Source organism: Rhincodon typus, chromosome 45 (genome assembly GCF_021869965.1).
Source record: "Rhincodon typus isolate 14 chromosome 45, sRhiTyp1.1, whole genome shotgun sequence".
NCBI lineage: Eukaryota > Metazoa > Chordata > Chondrichthyes > Orectolobiformes > Rhincodontidae > Rhincodon > Rhincodon typus.
The window spans coordinates 3,790,274-3,806,332 of record NC_063376.1 but is presented as its reverse complement, the minus strand read 5'-3'; the positions used below and the strand labels follow the sequence as shown (position 1 = coordinate 3,806,332).

The 16,059-nt window shown below is 44.5% G+C and overlaps 1 protein-coding gene across 2 annotated transcripts; it reads left to right on the top strand.

Annotated features, from left to right (window-relative positions):
* The first annotated feature begins 66 nt into the window (after positions 1-66).
* On the top strand, positions 67-16,031 carry LOC125487818. Of its 2 annotated transcripts, XM_048620171.1 has the most exons (5): positions 67-321; positions 4,261-4,617; positions 11,785-11,838; positions 11,984-12,037; positions 15,700-16,031. In XM_048620171.1, the coding sequence occupies exons 1-5, from the start codon at positions 264-266 to the stop codon at positions 15,894-15,896; spliced, it is 720 nt and encodes a 239-aa protein (XP_048476128.1). In that variant the 5' UTR covers positions 67-263; the 3' UTR covers positions 15,897-16,031. The 2 variants fall into 2 exon arrangements, with proteins under 2 accessions (XP_048476128.1, XP_048476129.1); XM_048620172.1 differs by lacking the exon at positions 11,785-11,838.
* The last annotated feature ends 28 nt before the right edge of the window (positions 16,032-16,059 follow it).

The window sequence follows — 16,059 nt, the reverse complement described above, 5'->3', positions numbered from 1 at the left end:
AGTGAGTCAGAATAAAACTGCCCCAGCATGCTTGACCTCTTCACTGATATTGACAGAGCTAATGCATGTCACACTGAGATAGGAGCACAAAGACCATCTCTGCGTTGCTGTGTCCGGACGGGTTCAGAGTTGAAGTCTTTCTGCACAAGACTCAGTTACAGGCTGATTTCTCATGCGTGATTGTTCTCCAGTGTAAGATTCGGCTGCTTATCAATTTCCTTCAGGCCCAAGGTCATTGAGCAGCCTGTGACTGGATGTGAATTATGGATATGAAACTCTCCAGTGTGACTGGAATCAGCCTCTGGTTGTTATTAATTCAAGGTAACGTAAAACAGGAGAAATCATCTTCCTTCAGTTCGATAATCAACTAACAATCTGTCTTTCTTTCTATCCACCTATCCATCCATCCATTAATCCATCTAAACATCCATCCATCTATCCATCCATCCATCTATCTATCCATCCATCCATCTATCTATCCACCTAAAAATCGAAAGAACTGCAGATGCTGTAAATCAAAAGAAAAACAGAAATTGTTGGAAAAGACTCGCAGGTCTGACAGCATTTGCGGAGAGAAATCAGAGTTAACATTTCAGGGTGGTTGACCCTTCCCCAAAAATAACCCTAAACTTGGAACTGCTGAGGAAAAGTCACTCAATCCAAAGCCTTAACTCTGATTTCTTTCCACAGATGCTGCCAGATCTGCTGAGATTTTCCAGCAATTTCTATCTACCTGCCTACCTACCTAACTACCTATCTACCTAATTCACAATCTATCTATCTAGCTGGCTAGTTATCTATCAAGTTACCTATGCACCTAGTGATTAATGCATGGTGCAATTTGATTATCTCAGTTGGCGTCACAGGGGGTTTATTGTTTACCTACCACCACAGAGTGTAGGTTCAATTTCTGCACTGCCTGAGGTTACTATGAAGAACTTCTTCCCTCACCTGAGAGGTGGTGATGTCGAGGCTGAACCACAGCTGCTTTTTGACCCTTTCTAATGGGTTGTGTGGTGACTTTACCACCCATCCACCTTCAAAAGTGTAGTCCTTGCTGAGAACACATCAGTGTTTTAAAAATGAGAGGTAATAACTTAACACAAGGTTTCCTCATATTTTTTGTCTCTTCATATATTTTTCTGTGGATCTATCAGTCTGTTTAAATATCCATCATATCAACATTTCTTTAAAATTTCATATCACCATCTCTAGCTCCTAAAAATATCCACCACTCAGCCTGGCCCTTTATCCATAAATGCATTTCTTGCAGTTCATTTTCTCTCTCTCTCTCTTTCTCTCTCACTGCTTTCCAGTCTGTCTTGTTGATATGAATCTCTCTCTACTTTCCATGGCCTGGTTTGATGTTTTTTCACCTCAGGAATTCTTCGTTCTGCTTGCCTGAGTGTGTAGAGGGACTGGAGTCAATCGAATTATCCAAGGGGGAATTGCATTGTTTACTCAAAAGTTATGAAGTGCAGGGTTAGAGTGGGAAGGTGATGGTGAGACACTTGGTGAACTGCTCTGGTGGAGAGCCAATATAAACTAACAGGGTGAATGGTGAATGTGCTGTAATCCTTCTGTATTTCTGTGAAGCGGAGCTTTATTCTGTATTTATCCCCATGTTATCCCTGTCCTGGCAGTGTTTGATAGGTAGAATGTAGAGACAGCTTTACTGTCAGTTTAAAAGGGTAGAGGAAACTTTATTTGCAGTTTAAAAGAGTAAAACAAGCTTTACATTGAGTTTAAAAGTTTAGAGAGAGCTTTACTCTGTATCTAACCCTGTGCAGTACTTGTCCTGGGATTGTTTGATGGGGACAGTGCAGAAGGAGTTTTACTGTTTATCTGACCCCATGCTATTCCTGTCCTGGGAGTGTTTGATAGAAGACAGTGTAGAGGCAGATTTTGATCAGGAAGTGTTGTCTCCACTGTTATCTCAGACTTGATCTGCTCATTATATTTCTGAAAAAGGGCTTTCATTTCAGTAGTGTCTTCTCGCAACCCTGGAAAATCTCAATGTATTTCAGAGCCTCTGAATGAAGTTTTGGAATGTTGTCACCCTTCAAATGTAGGAAATATTTGTGGCCAATGGCAGCCTATGTATGCACAGCAAGATCCCACTAACAGCAATGTGACAAAAGCTGATGATCTGTTTGGCAGTGATGTTAAACATGGGATGTACAGCGCTTGGCCCATTCAGGTAGCGTCCTCATCCTTCTCGACCCAGGTCTCAGTTTAATGTCTTGTATGCTAAACCATTCCTCTGACAATTTTGTACCCTCTTCATGAACTCCACTGGGTAGACACCTTTGATTGTGGCAAATGGCGTGGTAAATACCACCCTCACATTTGAGGCAGAAAGTAATGAGGTTGTGTCCCATTTCAGAAGGCTAAGACTTGAATTCCCTTTGCAGGGCTGAAGGATTTCAGCACTGTCAGAGGCACTACTTTTGAGACAAGAGACCTAACCACCTGCTCTCACAAGTGGAACTGAAAGATCCCACAGTCAGATTTTAAATAAGACCTTCTCCATAATATTCTGGACCCATTTCTATCCTCAAACTGACATCACTATGACTTAAATTCCAGTCACTAATGCATAACTGGCAGCTTACTGTGAGCAAATTCGTTGGTCTACATTAAAACACAACATCATAATCCAGGGTGACACAGTGGCACAGTGGTTAGCACTGCTGCCTCACAGCGCCAGGGACCTGGGTTCGATTGCAGCCTCGGGCGACTGTCTGTGTGGAGTTTGTACGTTCTCCCCGTGTCTGCGTGGGTTTGCTCTGGTTTCCTCCCACAGACCGAAGATGTGCAGGTTAGGTGGATTGGCCATGCTAAATTGCCTGTAGTGTTCAGGGAGGTAGAGGGTGTATATTAGGTGGGTCATAGGGGGATGGATCTGGGTGGGACGCTCTGAGGTTTGGTGTGGACTTGTTGGGCCGAAGGGCCTGTTTCCACACTGTAGAAATTCTAATTTTATTGGTTCAATGCTCTTTGGGACATCCTAGAGTTTGTCAGAAGGTGCTATATAAATACAAGCTGTTGTTTCTGTAATGGGTCTGGGGCTTAAGCTAAACTGAGGTGCCCTAGTTCAGTCTAATTCAATGGGTGGGTTTGACTTATAGAATCATATAGCATGGAAACAGATCCTTCGGTCCACGCAGACCATATTCCCAAGCTAAACTAGTCCTACCTGTCTGCACTTGGCCCATATCCCTCCAAACATTTCTTATTCATGTACTTATCTTAATGTCTTTTAAATATTGTAACTGTACCCACAACCACCACTTCCTCTGGAAGTTCATTCCTCATATGAACCACTCTGAGTAAAAAAATTGCCCCCATGTCTCTTTTTTTAAATTTTTCTCCTCTCACTTCAGATATATATGCCCTCTAATCTTGTAATTCCTCATCCTAGGTGAGGAATCTGTCATTCACCTTGTCCATGCCCTTCATGATTTTATTAACCTCCATAATGTCACCTCTCAACCTCCTACCCTCCAGTAAAAGAAGTCCCAGACTTTCCAGCTCTCCTTAGAAGTCAAACCCTCCATTCCTGGCAACATCCTGGTAAATCTCTTCTGAATTATATTTCAGAAGAAATCTAATTATATCATTCCGATAGCAGGGCAACCAGAACTGGACTCCAGAATTCACCTCACCAATGTCCTGTACAACCTCAACATAACATCTCAATTCCTACACTCAAAGGTCTGAGCAATGAAGGCACGCGTGCTAAATACTTTCTTAACCAGCCAATCTATATGTGATGCAAATTTTAAAGAATTATGCAGTTGAACCCCTGGAAATCTCTGTTCTACAGCACTACCCAAGGCCCTGCTTTTAATTGTATATGCCCTGTCTTTATCTGAAATACCGAAGTGCAATATCTTGCATTTATCCAAATTAAACTCCACGTGCCACTCTTCAGCCCATTGAACCAGTTGATCACAATCTATTTGTAATCTTAAATAACCTTCTTCACTGTTAACTATGCCAACAATTTTGGTGTCAAACTTACTAACCACGCCTTCTATATTCTCATCTTAGTCATTTCTATAAATGATAAACATAAATGGACCCAATACCAATCCCTGTGGAATGCCACCAGCCTCCAATCTGAAAAACAACTCTCCACCACCAGTCTCTGTCTCCCACCATCAAGCCAATTTTTTTAATCCAAATGGCAATCTAATTTTATCCAATGTAACTTCACTAATTAGTCTCCTTGCATTTTTTTCTCTCTTAAAACAGGAAGTCCAGCTCGTAGTGGGGTCCACCAGTATCCTAATTGGCTGGAGGTGGAGGAAGGGGAAGAAGTGGCACTGTCCTGCCACTTCAACCCATCTGGTCACCCATCACACCTGGTGGCCTTGCAGTGGGACCTGCCTGAAGGTGAGGTCTATGTGATTGTGCCTAGTAATGTGACGGGGGGCAAGACCAGTGAGAGACTGGCACTCAAGGTGGACCTGCAAGCAAGGAGAAGCATGTTGCGAATCAGTGACGTCAACGCCAGAGACAGTGGCCTCTACGTCTGCATTATTGAACTCCTTGAGCCTCTGCCCATTATCCAGATGAGGGGGAGCGGGACCCAGCTTCATGTTGTACCAGGTACGGGACTGGCACCCCTTTCCTCAATGTCTGCTTTGGCATTTAATTGGCATCGAGTTGGCAGCTCAAGTACAGTCACAGCCTTTTGGGACTGAGCTGGGGAGAAATTTCTTCGCTCATCGGACAGTAAATCCTCAGAACTCTCTTCCCCAAAAGGCTCAACTACATGTATGTTAAATACAAGAGATCATTGGGTTTGTGGACTTTTGATTTGATTTTAATTTGTCACGTACAAAATGTACAAAATTAATCTGCTTCATCGATTCCTCCTTTAGGAGAGAAAATCTGCCGTCCCTGCCTAGTCTGACCTGCATGTGACTCCATACCCACAGTCAGTGCAGTTGGGTCTTAACTGCCCTCTGAAGTGGCCAAACAAGTTGCTCAGTTCAAGTGCCATTAGGGATCAGCAACAAATACTAGACTTGTCAATGGTGCCATGAATCAATTGAAAGGTTGAACAGTGGGGCGGAGGGTGGCTGGAGGTTCATTGATTGATCATTTTCTGCCCCTATATCTAATTAACCAGGGATTTTGTGGTCGGAGTCTTGAGTTACGTTGTGGTGACTGTGGGTAAATCATCAGAGCTGAACTATTGCAGCAAGCTAGAACTGATAAAACTGCGTCGCGCAAATTTCATTAAAGTTCGTTCCCCATTTGCATTGGGTCTGTCTTCCTCCTTTTCTCTTTCCCTTTCTGCATTTTGTGCACTGTCGCACGGCTGTGGGATTGCGAAACGCTATTTTGTACGTGCCCACTGTGTTGGACAAGCGGGAGCAATGAAGGTTGTGTTCTCCCAGCATCCTTAACAAGTGGGGAAAACCTTCCATGAAAATAATAGACACTGTCATTTTCATACGGCGCTTGCAATTCTGCAATGCATGCTGGGATGATATGATCTCCATAGCCAGCCGTACAGTGCAGATCACAACTCACGTGAATCATTCTTGTGTCCTAATCATAGCAGATAGTCCATCAAGTCAGGTGGGCATGAAAGGGTGAACTATCCTGCTTTGACCAATGACCTTCGTAGAGCATGCCAAATTCTCACTGCAGCCTTCATCAGCTGCAAGTGGCAGAGAATGACACATATCATCCGTCAATGTTTGCAGGCTTAAATTTCCAGCTGGATTTACCAGCAGATGAAAAATTGGAAAGAAACCAGAGGCACCAGATGATTATTTGGGTCCCTACAACCTCTTACGTCAGGCAGAACATAACAGAAGCTTGAACGCTCTCTCTGACTGGTTCAAGAACAGCTTCTTCCTTGCTATTATTAGATTGATGAAAGGACTGTGCCAACTTCAAATAATGCTGATCTTGCTAATGTTGGCCTTGCCTGGCGCATGGCCTGTGCAATGTAACTTGTATGCCTCTGTCTAATTTTTTTCACCATATGATCTGTATGTTCTTGCTTACTATGATTTGCCTGTATTGCTCGTAAACAAAGCTTTTCATTGCTCTTAGGTACACATGATATCAAATCAAATCGTGTGCAGATGTATGGGGTAGGGGGGTGCGCAGAAGGCAGGAACCACTGAGGCATAGTCATACAGCACCGAAACAGACCTTTCAGTCCAACTTGTCCATGCTGAACAGCTCTCCTAAAATTGACTAGTCCTATTTGCCTGTGTTTGGCCCATATCTCTCTAAACCTTTCCTATCACGTACCCATCAAAATATCTTTTAAATGTTGTTATTGCACCCATCTCTACCTCTTCCTCTGGCAGTTTGCCCCATACACACACCACCCTCTCTGTGAAAAGGTTGCCCCTCAGGTCCATCTTAAAGCTTTCCCCTCTCTTAAATCTATGCCCTCTAGTTTGGACACCCCTATCCTGGGGAAAAGATCTTGGCTATTCAACTTATCTATGCCCCTCATGATTTTATAAGCCTCTATAAGTTCACTGCTCAGCCTCCTATAGTCCAAGGGGAAAAAAATCTCAGCCTATCCAGCCTCTCCCTGTAACTCAAACCTTCCCTTCTTGTTAACGTCCTTGTAAATCTTTTCTCTACTCTTTCCAGTTTAATAACATCCTTCCTATAGCAGGTGAACCAGAACTGTATACAGTACTCCAAATGTGACCTCACCAATGTCTTGTACAGCTGCAGCATGATGTCCTAACTCCTGTACTCAATGCACTGATCAATGAAGGCAAACAGGCCAATCATCTTCTTTACCACCCTTTCTACCTGTTACACCACTTTCAATGAACTATGTACCTAAACCCCTCAATCTGTATGTTGGAGAACACTCCCCTATGGCCCTACAGCAGATTGGCACTTGGTAACAATGTGCATTTCAAGAGTTGATGCAGGCAAGATGGGCTGAACATTATCTTTCCACACCATAACAATACTGTGAAACAGGAACACTGCAAGACAAATTGTGGGTTCGATCTCCAGTTCAATGCTGGAAACAGTCACAGTTCTGACAATCCGATATCCTCCTGAGAATAGAACCCCTCCAGAAACATGTTGCAATTACCATCTTTAACACAAGCTGCCCAAAACATTCCATAGATGGCAAAATAGGCAAAAATAAAATTCTATTTATTCAGGGAAATGGCAGCATTGGCAAGGCCAACATTCATGACCAAAGAGCAGTTAAGAAACAACCACATTATTCTGGGCCTGGAGTCACGCATAGGCTAGGCCGAGTAAGATGGCAGATTTCCTTCCCAAAAGGACTTTAGTGATGTTTTTCTTTCAATGACAATTTATAGTGCTTGAAAAGTCATCATTACATTAGCTTTCGTTTTAAATTCAGATTTATATTGAATTCAATTTCATCATTGTCAACCATAGTATTTGTGCCTATGTCCCCAGAAACGTTAACCTGGGGTTCTGGGTGATAATGCAGTGGCATTACCATTACTCCACTACTTGCCCATGCTGTATCAAGATTAGTAGTTAAAAAAAAAGAAACCTCTATGACTCCTAAAGCAATTCTCAGCATCTCAGCTGCGCTCCTCCAGACATGAAATTAAACAGTTTTCCTGTTTAACTGTCCAGGATGTGGCAAAAGGCTTCACAGTGCTGATGAACTGATGAAGAATCACATTAATTCTGCTTTCTCTTTCCCCACCGATGCTGTCATACTGATTTTCACCACCAATTTCTGTTTTCATTTCAGATGTCTGTCATCTGCAGTTCTTTATTTATTTTTAGGAACAACTCCTTATTTCCTCTCTGAGGCACTTGACAGTCTGTATGACTCAATATTGAATTCCACAACTTCAGAACATGGCTATCTTCATTTTTTCTTATATTCCCTTGCATCCCATCTGGTTCACTAATGTCCTTCAGGGAAGGAAATCTGCCGCCTCACCTGGTCTGGTCTACATGTGACTCCAGACCCACAACAATGTGGTTGGCTCTCAATTGCCCTCTGAAATGGCCGAGCAAGCCACTCAGTTGTACCAATCACTACAAAGTCTCAAAGAAATGAAACCAGATAGATCACCTGCCATCAACCTAGGCACCAGAAAAGACAATGGCAGAAACAGCCCTGTCAAACCTGCAAAGTCCTCCTCACTGACATCTGGAGGCCAGTGCCAAAATTGGAAGAACTATTTCACAGACTGCTTAAGCAACAACCTGACACAGTCATACTCACAGAATCATACTTTACAGACAATGTCCCAGGCACCAACATCACCATCCCTGGATATGCCCTGCCCCACCAGTCGGACAGACCAGCAGAGATGGTGGCACAGTAGTATACAGTCGGGAGGGTGTTGTTCTCGGAGTCCTCAACATTGACTCTGGATCCCATGAGGTCTCATGGCTTCAGGTTAAACATAGGCAATGAAGCCTCATGCTGATTACCACATAACATCCTCCCTCAACCAACAAATCGGTACTCCTCCATATTGAACAACACTTGGACAAAGCACTGAGGATGGCAAGGGCATAAAATGTACTCTGGGTGGGGGATTTCAATGCCCACCACCAAGACTGGCTCGGTAGCATACTACAGATCGGGCTGGTCTGCTCATAAAGGACACAGCTGCTAGACTAGGCCTGCGATAGGTGGTGAGGGAATCAACAAGAGGGAAAAACATGCTTGACCTCATCCTTACCAATCTGCCAGCTGTAGTTGCATCTGTCTATGACAGTATCGGTAAGAGTAACCATCACACAGTCCTTGTGGAGACGAATTCCCACCTTCACATTGAGAATAACTTCCATCATATTGTGTGACACGACCACCGTGTTAAATGGGACAGACTTCATACAAATATAGCAACTCAAGACTGAGCATCCATGAGGTGCTGTGAGCCATCAACAACAGCAGAACTGTATTCCATGCAGAATCTGTAACCTCGTGGCCTGGCATACCTCCCACTCAACCATTACCACCAAGCCACGGGATCAACACTGTTGCAATGGAGAGTGCAGGAGGGCATGCCCGGGAGCAGCACCAGGCGTACCTGAAGATGAGGTATCAACCTGGTGAAGCTGCCAAACAGGACTACTTGCACACCAAACAGCGAAAGCAGCAAGTGATAGACAGAGCTAAGCGATCCCACAACTAACAGATAAGACCTAAATTCTGAGGTCCTGCCACATCCAGTTGTGAATGGTGGTGGGCAATTAAACAAATCACTGGAGGAGGAGGATCCACAAATATCCTCATCCTCAATGATGGAAGTGCTCAGCACCTCAGAGGAAGAGACATGGCTGAAGTATTCGCAGCAATCTTCAGCCAGAAGTGCCAAGTGGATAATCCATCTCAGCCTCCTCCAGTGATCCCCAGCATTACCAATACCAGTCTTCAGCCAATTTGATTCATTCCATGTGATATCAAGAAATATTTGAGACACTTGAGACTGCAAAAGCTATGGCCCTGACAAAATTCCAGCAATAGTACTGAAGTCTTGTTCTCCAGAACATTCTGCTCCCCAAGCCAAGCTGTTCCAGTTCAGTTACAACACTGGTATCTACCCAGCAATGTGGAAAATTTCCCAAGTATTTACTGTACACAAAAATCAGGACACATCCAACCCGGCCAATTATTACCCTGTCAGTCTACTCTCGGTCATCAGTAAAGTGATGAATGGTGTCATCAACAATGCTATCAAACAGCACCTGTTCAGCAATAACCTGTTCAGTGATGCCCCGTTTGGGTTCCACCAGGGCCACTCAGCTCCTGACCTCATCACAGCCTTGGTTCAAACATGGAAAAAACAGTTGAATTCCGAGGTGAGATGAGAGTGACAGACCTTGAGATCAAGGCTGCATTCAACCAAGTGTGGCATCAAAGAGCCTGAGCAAGATTGGAATCAATGGGTATCAGGGTCAAAGTCTCTTGTGGTTGGACTCATACTTGACACAGAGGAAGATGGTTGTGGTTGTTGGAGCTCAATCATCTCAACTCCAGGACATCTCTGCAAGAATTCCTCAAGGTAGTGTCCTCAGCCCAACCATCTTCATCTGCTTCATCAATGACCTACATTCTACCATAAAGTCAGAAGTGGGGATATTCACCAATGATGGAACAATGTTCAGCACCATTCGTGAATCCTCAGTCCATGTTCAAGTGCAAAAAGATCTGGACGATTTCGAGGCTTGGGCTGACAAGTGGCAAGTGACATTCGTGCCACATAAATGCCAGGCTATGAGCATCACCAATGGGAAACAATCTAATTACCACCCCTTGACATTCAATGATGTTACTATCACTGAATTCCCCACTATCAGCATCCTGGGGATTATCATTGACCAGAAACTCAACTGGACTCACCACATATACACAGTGGGTACAAGAGCTGGTCAGATTCTAGGAATACTGCAGTGAGTAACTCACCTCCTGACTCCTCAAAGCCTGTCCACCGTCTATAAGGCACAAGTCAGGAGTATGATGGAATACTGCCCACTTGCCTGGATGGGTGCAGCCCCAACAACACTCAAGAAGCTTATCACCATCCAGGACAAAGGAGCCCGCTTGATTGGCACTACATCACAAGCATCCACTCCCTCCACTACCAATACTCAGTAGCAGCAGTGTGTACTATCTACAAGATGCCACTGCAGCAATTCACCAAAGGTCCTCAGACAGCACCTTCTAAACACATGACCACTTCCATCCAGAAGGACAAGGGCAGCAGACATGTGGGAACACCACCATCTCCAAGTTCCCCTGCAAACCACTCACCATCCTGACTTGGAAAAATATTGTTGTTCCTTCACTATTGTTGGGCCAAAACAGTGGAATTCCCTTCCTAATGGCATTGTGGATCAACCTACAGCTGGTGGACTGCAGTGGTCCAAGAAGGCAGCTCATCACCACCTTCTCAAGGGCAACTGGGGATGGGCAAGAAATGCTGGCCGGCCAATGCCCACACCCCACAAATGAATAGAAAAGTATAATCCCATTTCCACCACCCCCATCCCACCTCAATAAGTCTTGTTTAGGTCTTGTTGAGTTTGATATCAGCAAAGTGGACCATCTTCCTCCTTTTAATGCCTTCATTTATGTTTATTTTTCATCTCAATTGCACCTTTACCATCACCATTAGCGCTCTCATTGTCTGTTAATCTAAAAACCCTCACCATTCTCTCATTCCTCCTCTCCACCTCCATCAAAAACATAAAAACTACCACTTTCCAGCTTTGAAATCGTAAGACCTGCCTATGCTGGAGTCAGAGTTTACACAATGTGGAGCTGGAGGAACACAGCAGGTCAAGGTAGCATCAGAGGAGCAGGAAAGCTGACGTTTTGGGTCGGGACCCTTCTTCAGAAACCGATCCAAAACGTCAACTTTCCTGCTCCTCAGATACTGCCTGGCCTGCTATGTTCCTCCAGCTCCACACTGTGTTATCACTTTCCTGCTTCTTTGAGTTCTAAAGATAAATCATACCAGACTCGAAATGTTACCAGTTTTTCCTCTCTCTACAGATACTGCCAGCGCTGCTGAGTTTCTCCAGCATTTTCTGTTTCTTTTGCTTATATATCAAAGAAAGATAATAATATCTCCTGACTATTCTGTTCACCCTCAAACAAGACCAGTGAAAACAAAGCAAATTGCTTAACCTTTTAATTCCTGTGTATAAATTAGATAACCTGTCATCGCAATTGATGATTGTGGAAACAGTTCAAGAAAAATTAATTGCTTGGGACATTCTGGGGATGTAAAGACATCTTTATTGCTTCTTATCTCCCAGGTAACAGGGTAAATCAAGAGAGAAAGGAACGCAAACTCACCAAAAATCTTTCCAGTAAGTCTTCATGGCTCCATCTCATGATTTATTCTGCTCATTTAAATTCTGATGCTTTCTGTGTAAGCTCAGGGTGAATTAATGGGACCTCTTGGGGATATGAAAGGTAGTCTATAAAGACAAGTTATTCCTTCTCCTCCACCAGGTAATGGCACAAATCCAGGAACAAATGAGTCCAAAGTGATCCTCAAAGTTACTGGTAAGTGCTAGGAAACATGTCACCGGTTAAGAACTGTGTCTGAAATATCTGATAAGGAATGGGAAGTGGGAAGCGAATAAGGAGGTGCAGGGATTTTAAAGATATGTTTTTGAATAGGTCTTAGTTTCAGAATTATGCTTAACCTATATCACAGCAAATTCTGTGTTGATGCCGATTGCCGTGAAAAACCCACCTGGTTCACTAATGTCCTTTACGGAAAGAAGCTGTCATCCTTACCTGGCCTTGCCTACATGTGACTCCAGACCACAGCAATGTGGTTGACTCTTAACTATCCTCTGGGCAATTAAGAATGGGCAATTAATGCTGCCTATGCAGCGACACCCTCATCCTATGAATGAATAAAAAAAATAGCATAACAGTGAGGATTATTGTCCACTAACTTAAAGATTATCAAACGTCCAATGAAAAAAAGATAAAGAAATTCCTCATAACCATCTTCAATGGATGACCCCCTTATCCTGAGATAATGCCCTCTGGTCCTAGACTGTCCTACAAGCGTAATAACCTCTTGCCTGTCCAGGCCCCTAAGTTCCTTGTATGTTTCATTAAGATCGCCTCTCATTTTCTAAACTCCAGTGAGTGCAGGCCAAATATACTCAACCTATTCTTATAAGACACTCCCTCCATGCTTGGTATCATCAGATTGAACTTTTTCTGGACTTAGATAAGGAGTCCCTAAAATGTTCACGGTATTACAATAGTGGTCTGATTAGTGCTCTGTAGAGTTTTAGCAAGGTCTCACAAATGTTTCAAAATGAAAAAGGAAAAGGTCATCAATATCAATCTAACGGATAAGCAGTTACTTTTTTCAGAACACAGTGGAGACCCAGACACAAACTGAAGCGTTTACTTTAAAGATGAGGCATATTCACTAGTCCTAATTACCAAGCACAGTTTATTTCCCCACTGTAGTGTCTCACTTTGGTTCATGATGTCACTCAGCCACTGGTCTCACTGTGGAAAACTTCAGAAAAGTAACCAAACTGTATGCCACTGTTTAAAAATCAAATCTTTAAATTTGGTATGAGTAATCATCAATCAGACACGACTGCATTGCTGTTAAATAAATCCCACTGGCTCACACTCTTCTCATAGATGTGTATCATCCCAAACTCCACACATCTGATCCTGCCACAGTTATGTATCTAAAGTAATTCCACTGTCTGACTCTCTTCCCATAGTCCTATGACTCCGCCAACTAATCCCATAAATTTGCTCACTCCCAACAGTCCTGTCTCAATCCCAACATAATCAAATTGACTTGCGCTTTTTCCACAGTTTGTGACCATTTCCAAACTAATCACGCTGCCCTGTTCTCTCACAATAGTCCTGTATCAATCGCTAACCTATTCTCACTGCTCCACTCTCTCCTCGTTGCTCTGTATCAAACCCAAACTAATCTCATTGCTCAACTATGTCCAAATAATCCTGTCTCAATTCCTAACAAGTCACACTGTCTCACTCTCTCCCCATAGCCCTGTATCAATGCCAAGCTAATCCCACTGCCTCGCTCTTTCCCCATACCCTGTAGCAGACCCAAACTAATACCACAGCCCCACACTACCCCCATAACCCTGTATCAATCCCAAACTAATCTTACTGTCCAGCGGTCTCTCCATAGCCCTGTATCAACACCCAAACTAATCCAACAGCACTGCTCTCTCCCCATAGCCCTGTATCGATCCAAAACTAATTCCACTGCACCACTCTCTCCTTAGCCCTGTAGCAATCACAAACTAATCCCACTGCCCCATTCACTCTCATAGCCCTGTATAAATCCCCAAATTAATCCCACTGCCCCACACTCTCTCCATATGCCTGTATCAATCCCAAACTAATCCCACTGCCCCACCCACTCTTTGTAACCCTGCATGAATCTCCAAACTAATCCCACTGACCTGCGCTCTCCCATAGTCCTGTATCAATGACTAAACTAATTCCATTGCCCCACTGTCTCCACACAGCCCTGTATCAATCTAAACAAGCCTTTAGATAGGGATAGTAGGAACTGCAGATGCTGGAGAATCCGAGACAACAAGGTGCAGAGCTGGATGAACACAGCAGGCCAAGCAGCATCATAGGAGCAGAAAGGCTGACGTTTCGGGCCTAGACCTTTCATCAGAAATGGGGGAGGGGAAGGGGGTTCTGAAATAAATAGGGAGAGAGGGGGAGGCGGATAGAAGATGGATAGAGGAGAAGATAGGTGGAGAGGAAACAGACAGGTCGAAGGGGCAGGGATGGATCCAGTAAAGGTGAGTGTAGGTGGGGAGTTAGGGAGGGGATAGGTCAGTCCTTTGTCCCTCTGATCGTTTTAAATTGCAAATGTTGGGGCATCGGTGAGTAGGCAGGTTTTGCCATCAGGGGTTAATTCGAATTCACTCCAAACCATGCCACCTTCCAGCATAGTAGGAACAGATTCCCAGTCCTTTGGAAACCTCTGCAGTCACATCCCTGAGCCTTTGTGTGCTGCATTGCTTACAAACATTGCGGAAACATCAAAACACCGAACCTGCACTTTCAGCAGCTCTCAGAGTGAATAAGCTGCAATAGTTCACGTCATCTGCTCAGTTGCTGCAGGTTTATCTCTTGTCTGTGTGCAATTTTCTCCATGCGTCAGGTTTCCAGCTCAATGTTAGACCAAGCACTTCATGAGTCAGCAGTTTAGCTTCAGTTAGCTTTCACTAAAACAATAGAAACACTGCCACTCAGAGGCAGACACAGAGTCTCACCTCGAGAGAGACTGATGGGCAGAGAGCCAGACAGAGAGCAGGAGAAACAGACACAGGGAGAGAGGGATAGGCAGAAAGAGACAGAGAGATAGCAAGAGAGAAAAAGAGAACGAGGAAGAGACAGAGCGGGAGGGAGACACAGAAAGAGACAAACAGAGAGAGAAGGGTGGGGGAGAGAGAGAGATAGACAGACAGACAGAGGGGCAGCAAGAGTAACAGAAACAGGGAGAGAGACAGAGAAGGAAAAAAGAAGACAGAAAGAGAGGGAGATAAAGACAGAGAGAGAGAAAGGTAGACACAGTGAGAGACAGAGAAAGACAGACAGAGGGAGAAAAAGAGAGACAGACAGAGAGAGCCAGCAGGAGAAACAGAAACTGGGAGAGAGGGACGGAGAGAGAGGGAGAGACAGAAAGAGAGACATAGACAGAAGTGAGTGAGAGAGAGAGAGACAGAAAGAAAAAGAGAGAGGAAGACTCAGAGAGGCAGAGAGCTACAGAGACAGAGAGGAAAAGATGAAGATAGAGAGGGAGTTAGAGAGAGAGTCACATAAGGACAGACAAAGGCAGAGAGAGACAGAGAGAGACAAAGAAAGATTGGGAGAGAAAACGACAATGATGAAAAGGAAAACGGAGACTGAGAGAGAGAAAATGAGTATGGGAGAGGAAGGGGGACAAAGTTGTTGGAGGGGAGCATTGTGGGAGTTGGGAAGAGACTGAGAATAGGGAATAGGGTTGGGTATTGGGAAATGGGGATGGGGGTTAGGGATGGGGAATGAGGAATGTGGGTTGGCGATGGGGCTGGGGATGAGGTTGATGGTTGGGATGGTTTTGGGGAATAAAGGTCAGGATAGGTTTGAGGGCTGGGCCATACAGGGTCGCAGTGACTGCTCTGTGCGTATGTTCCCCTCTGCAGTGAGTGTGATCGACGGACCAGTGATGGAGCTCAGCTGTTTCCTCTTGTTGCTCTGCTTCATTAGTCTTGTGATGGTTGCTGGCGTCGGAGACTCCATCCGGATGAGGTGGGAATTTTCCCGGAGAAACAACATCAGGCGTCACAAGGGGAAGCTCGGGGAGGCTCGGAGAGGAGCCTCCCCAGTTCAGGTCATGTAGAACGTGGCTTAGACCCAGGCTGGGTCCCTGATCTCTCTGACCCTCTCCCCGACCCAGGCAAGGAGACCCCGGCATTGGTAACGCTCCTCACATTTCTGTCCCTCCTCTCCCCATTCCCAAATCCACTCCCTCTCCCCCTCCCCCTCCCCCCTCTCTCTCCCCC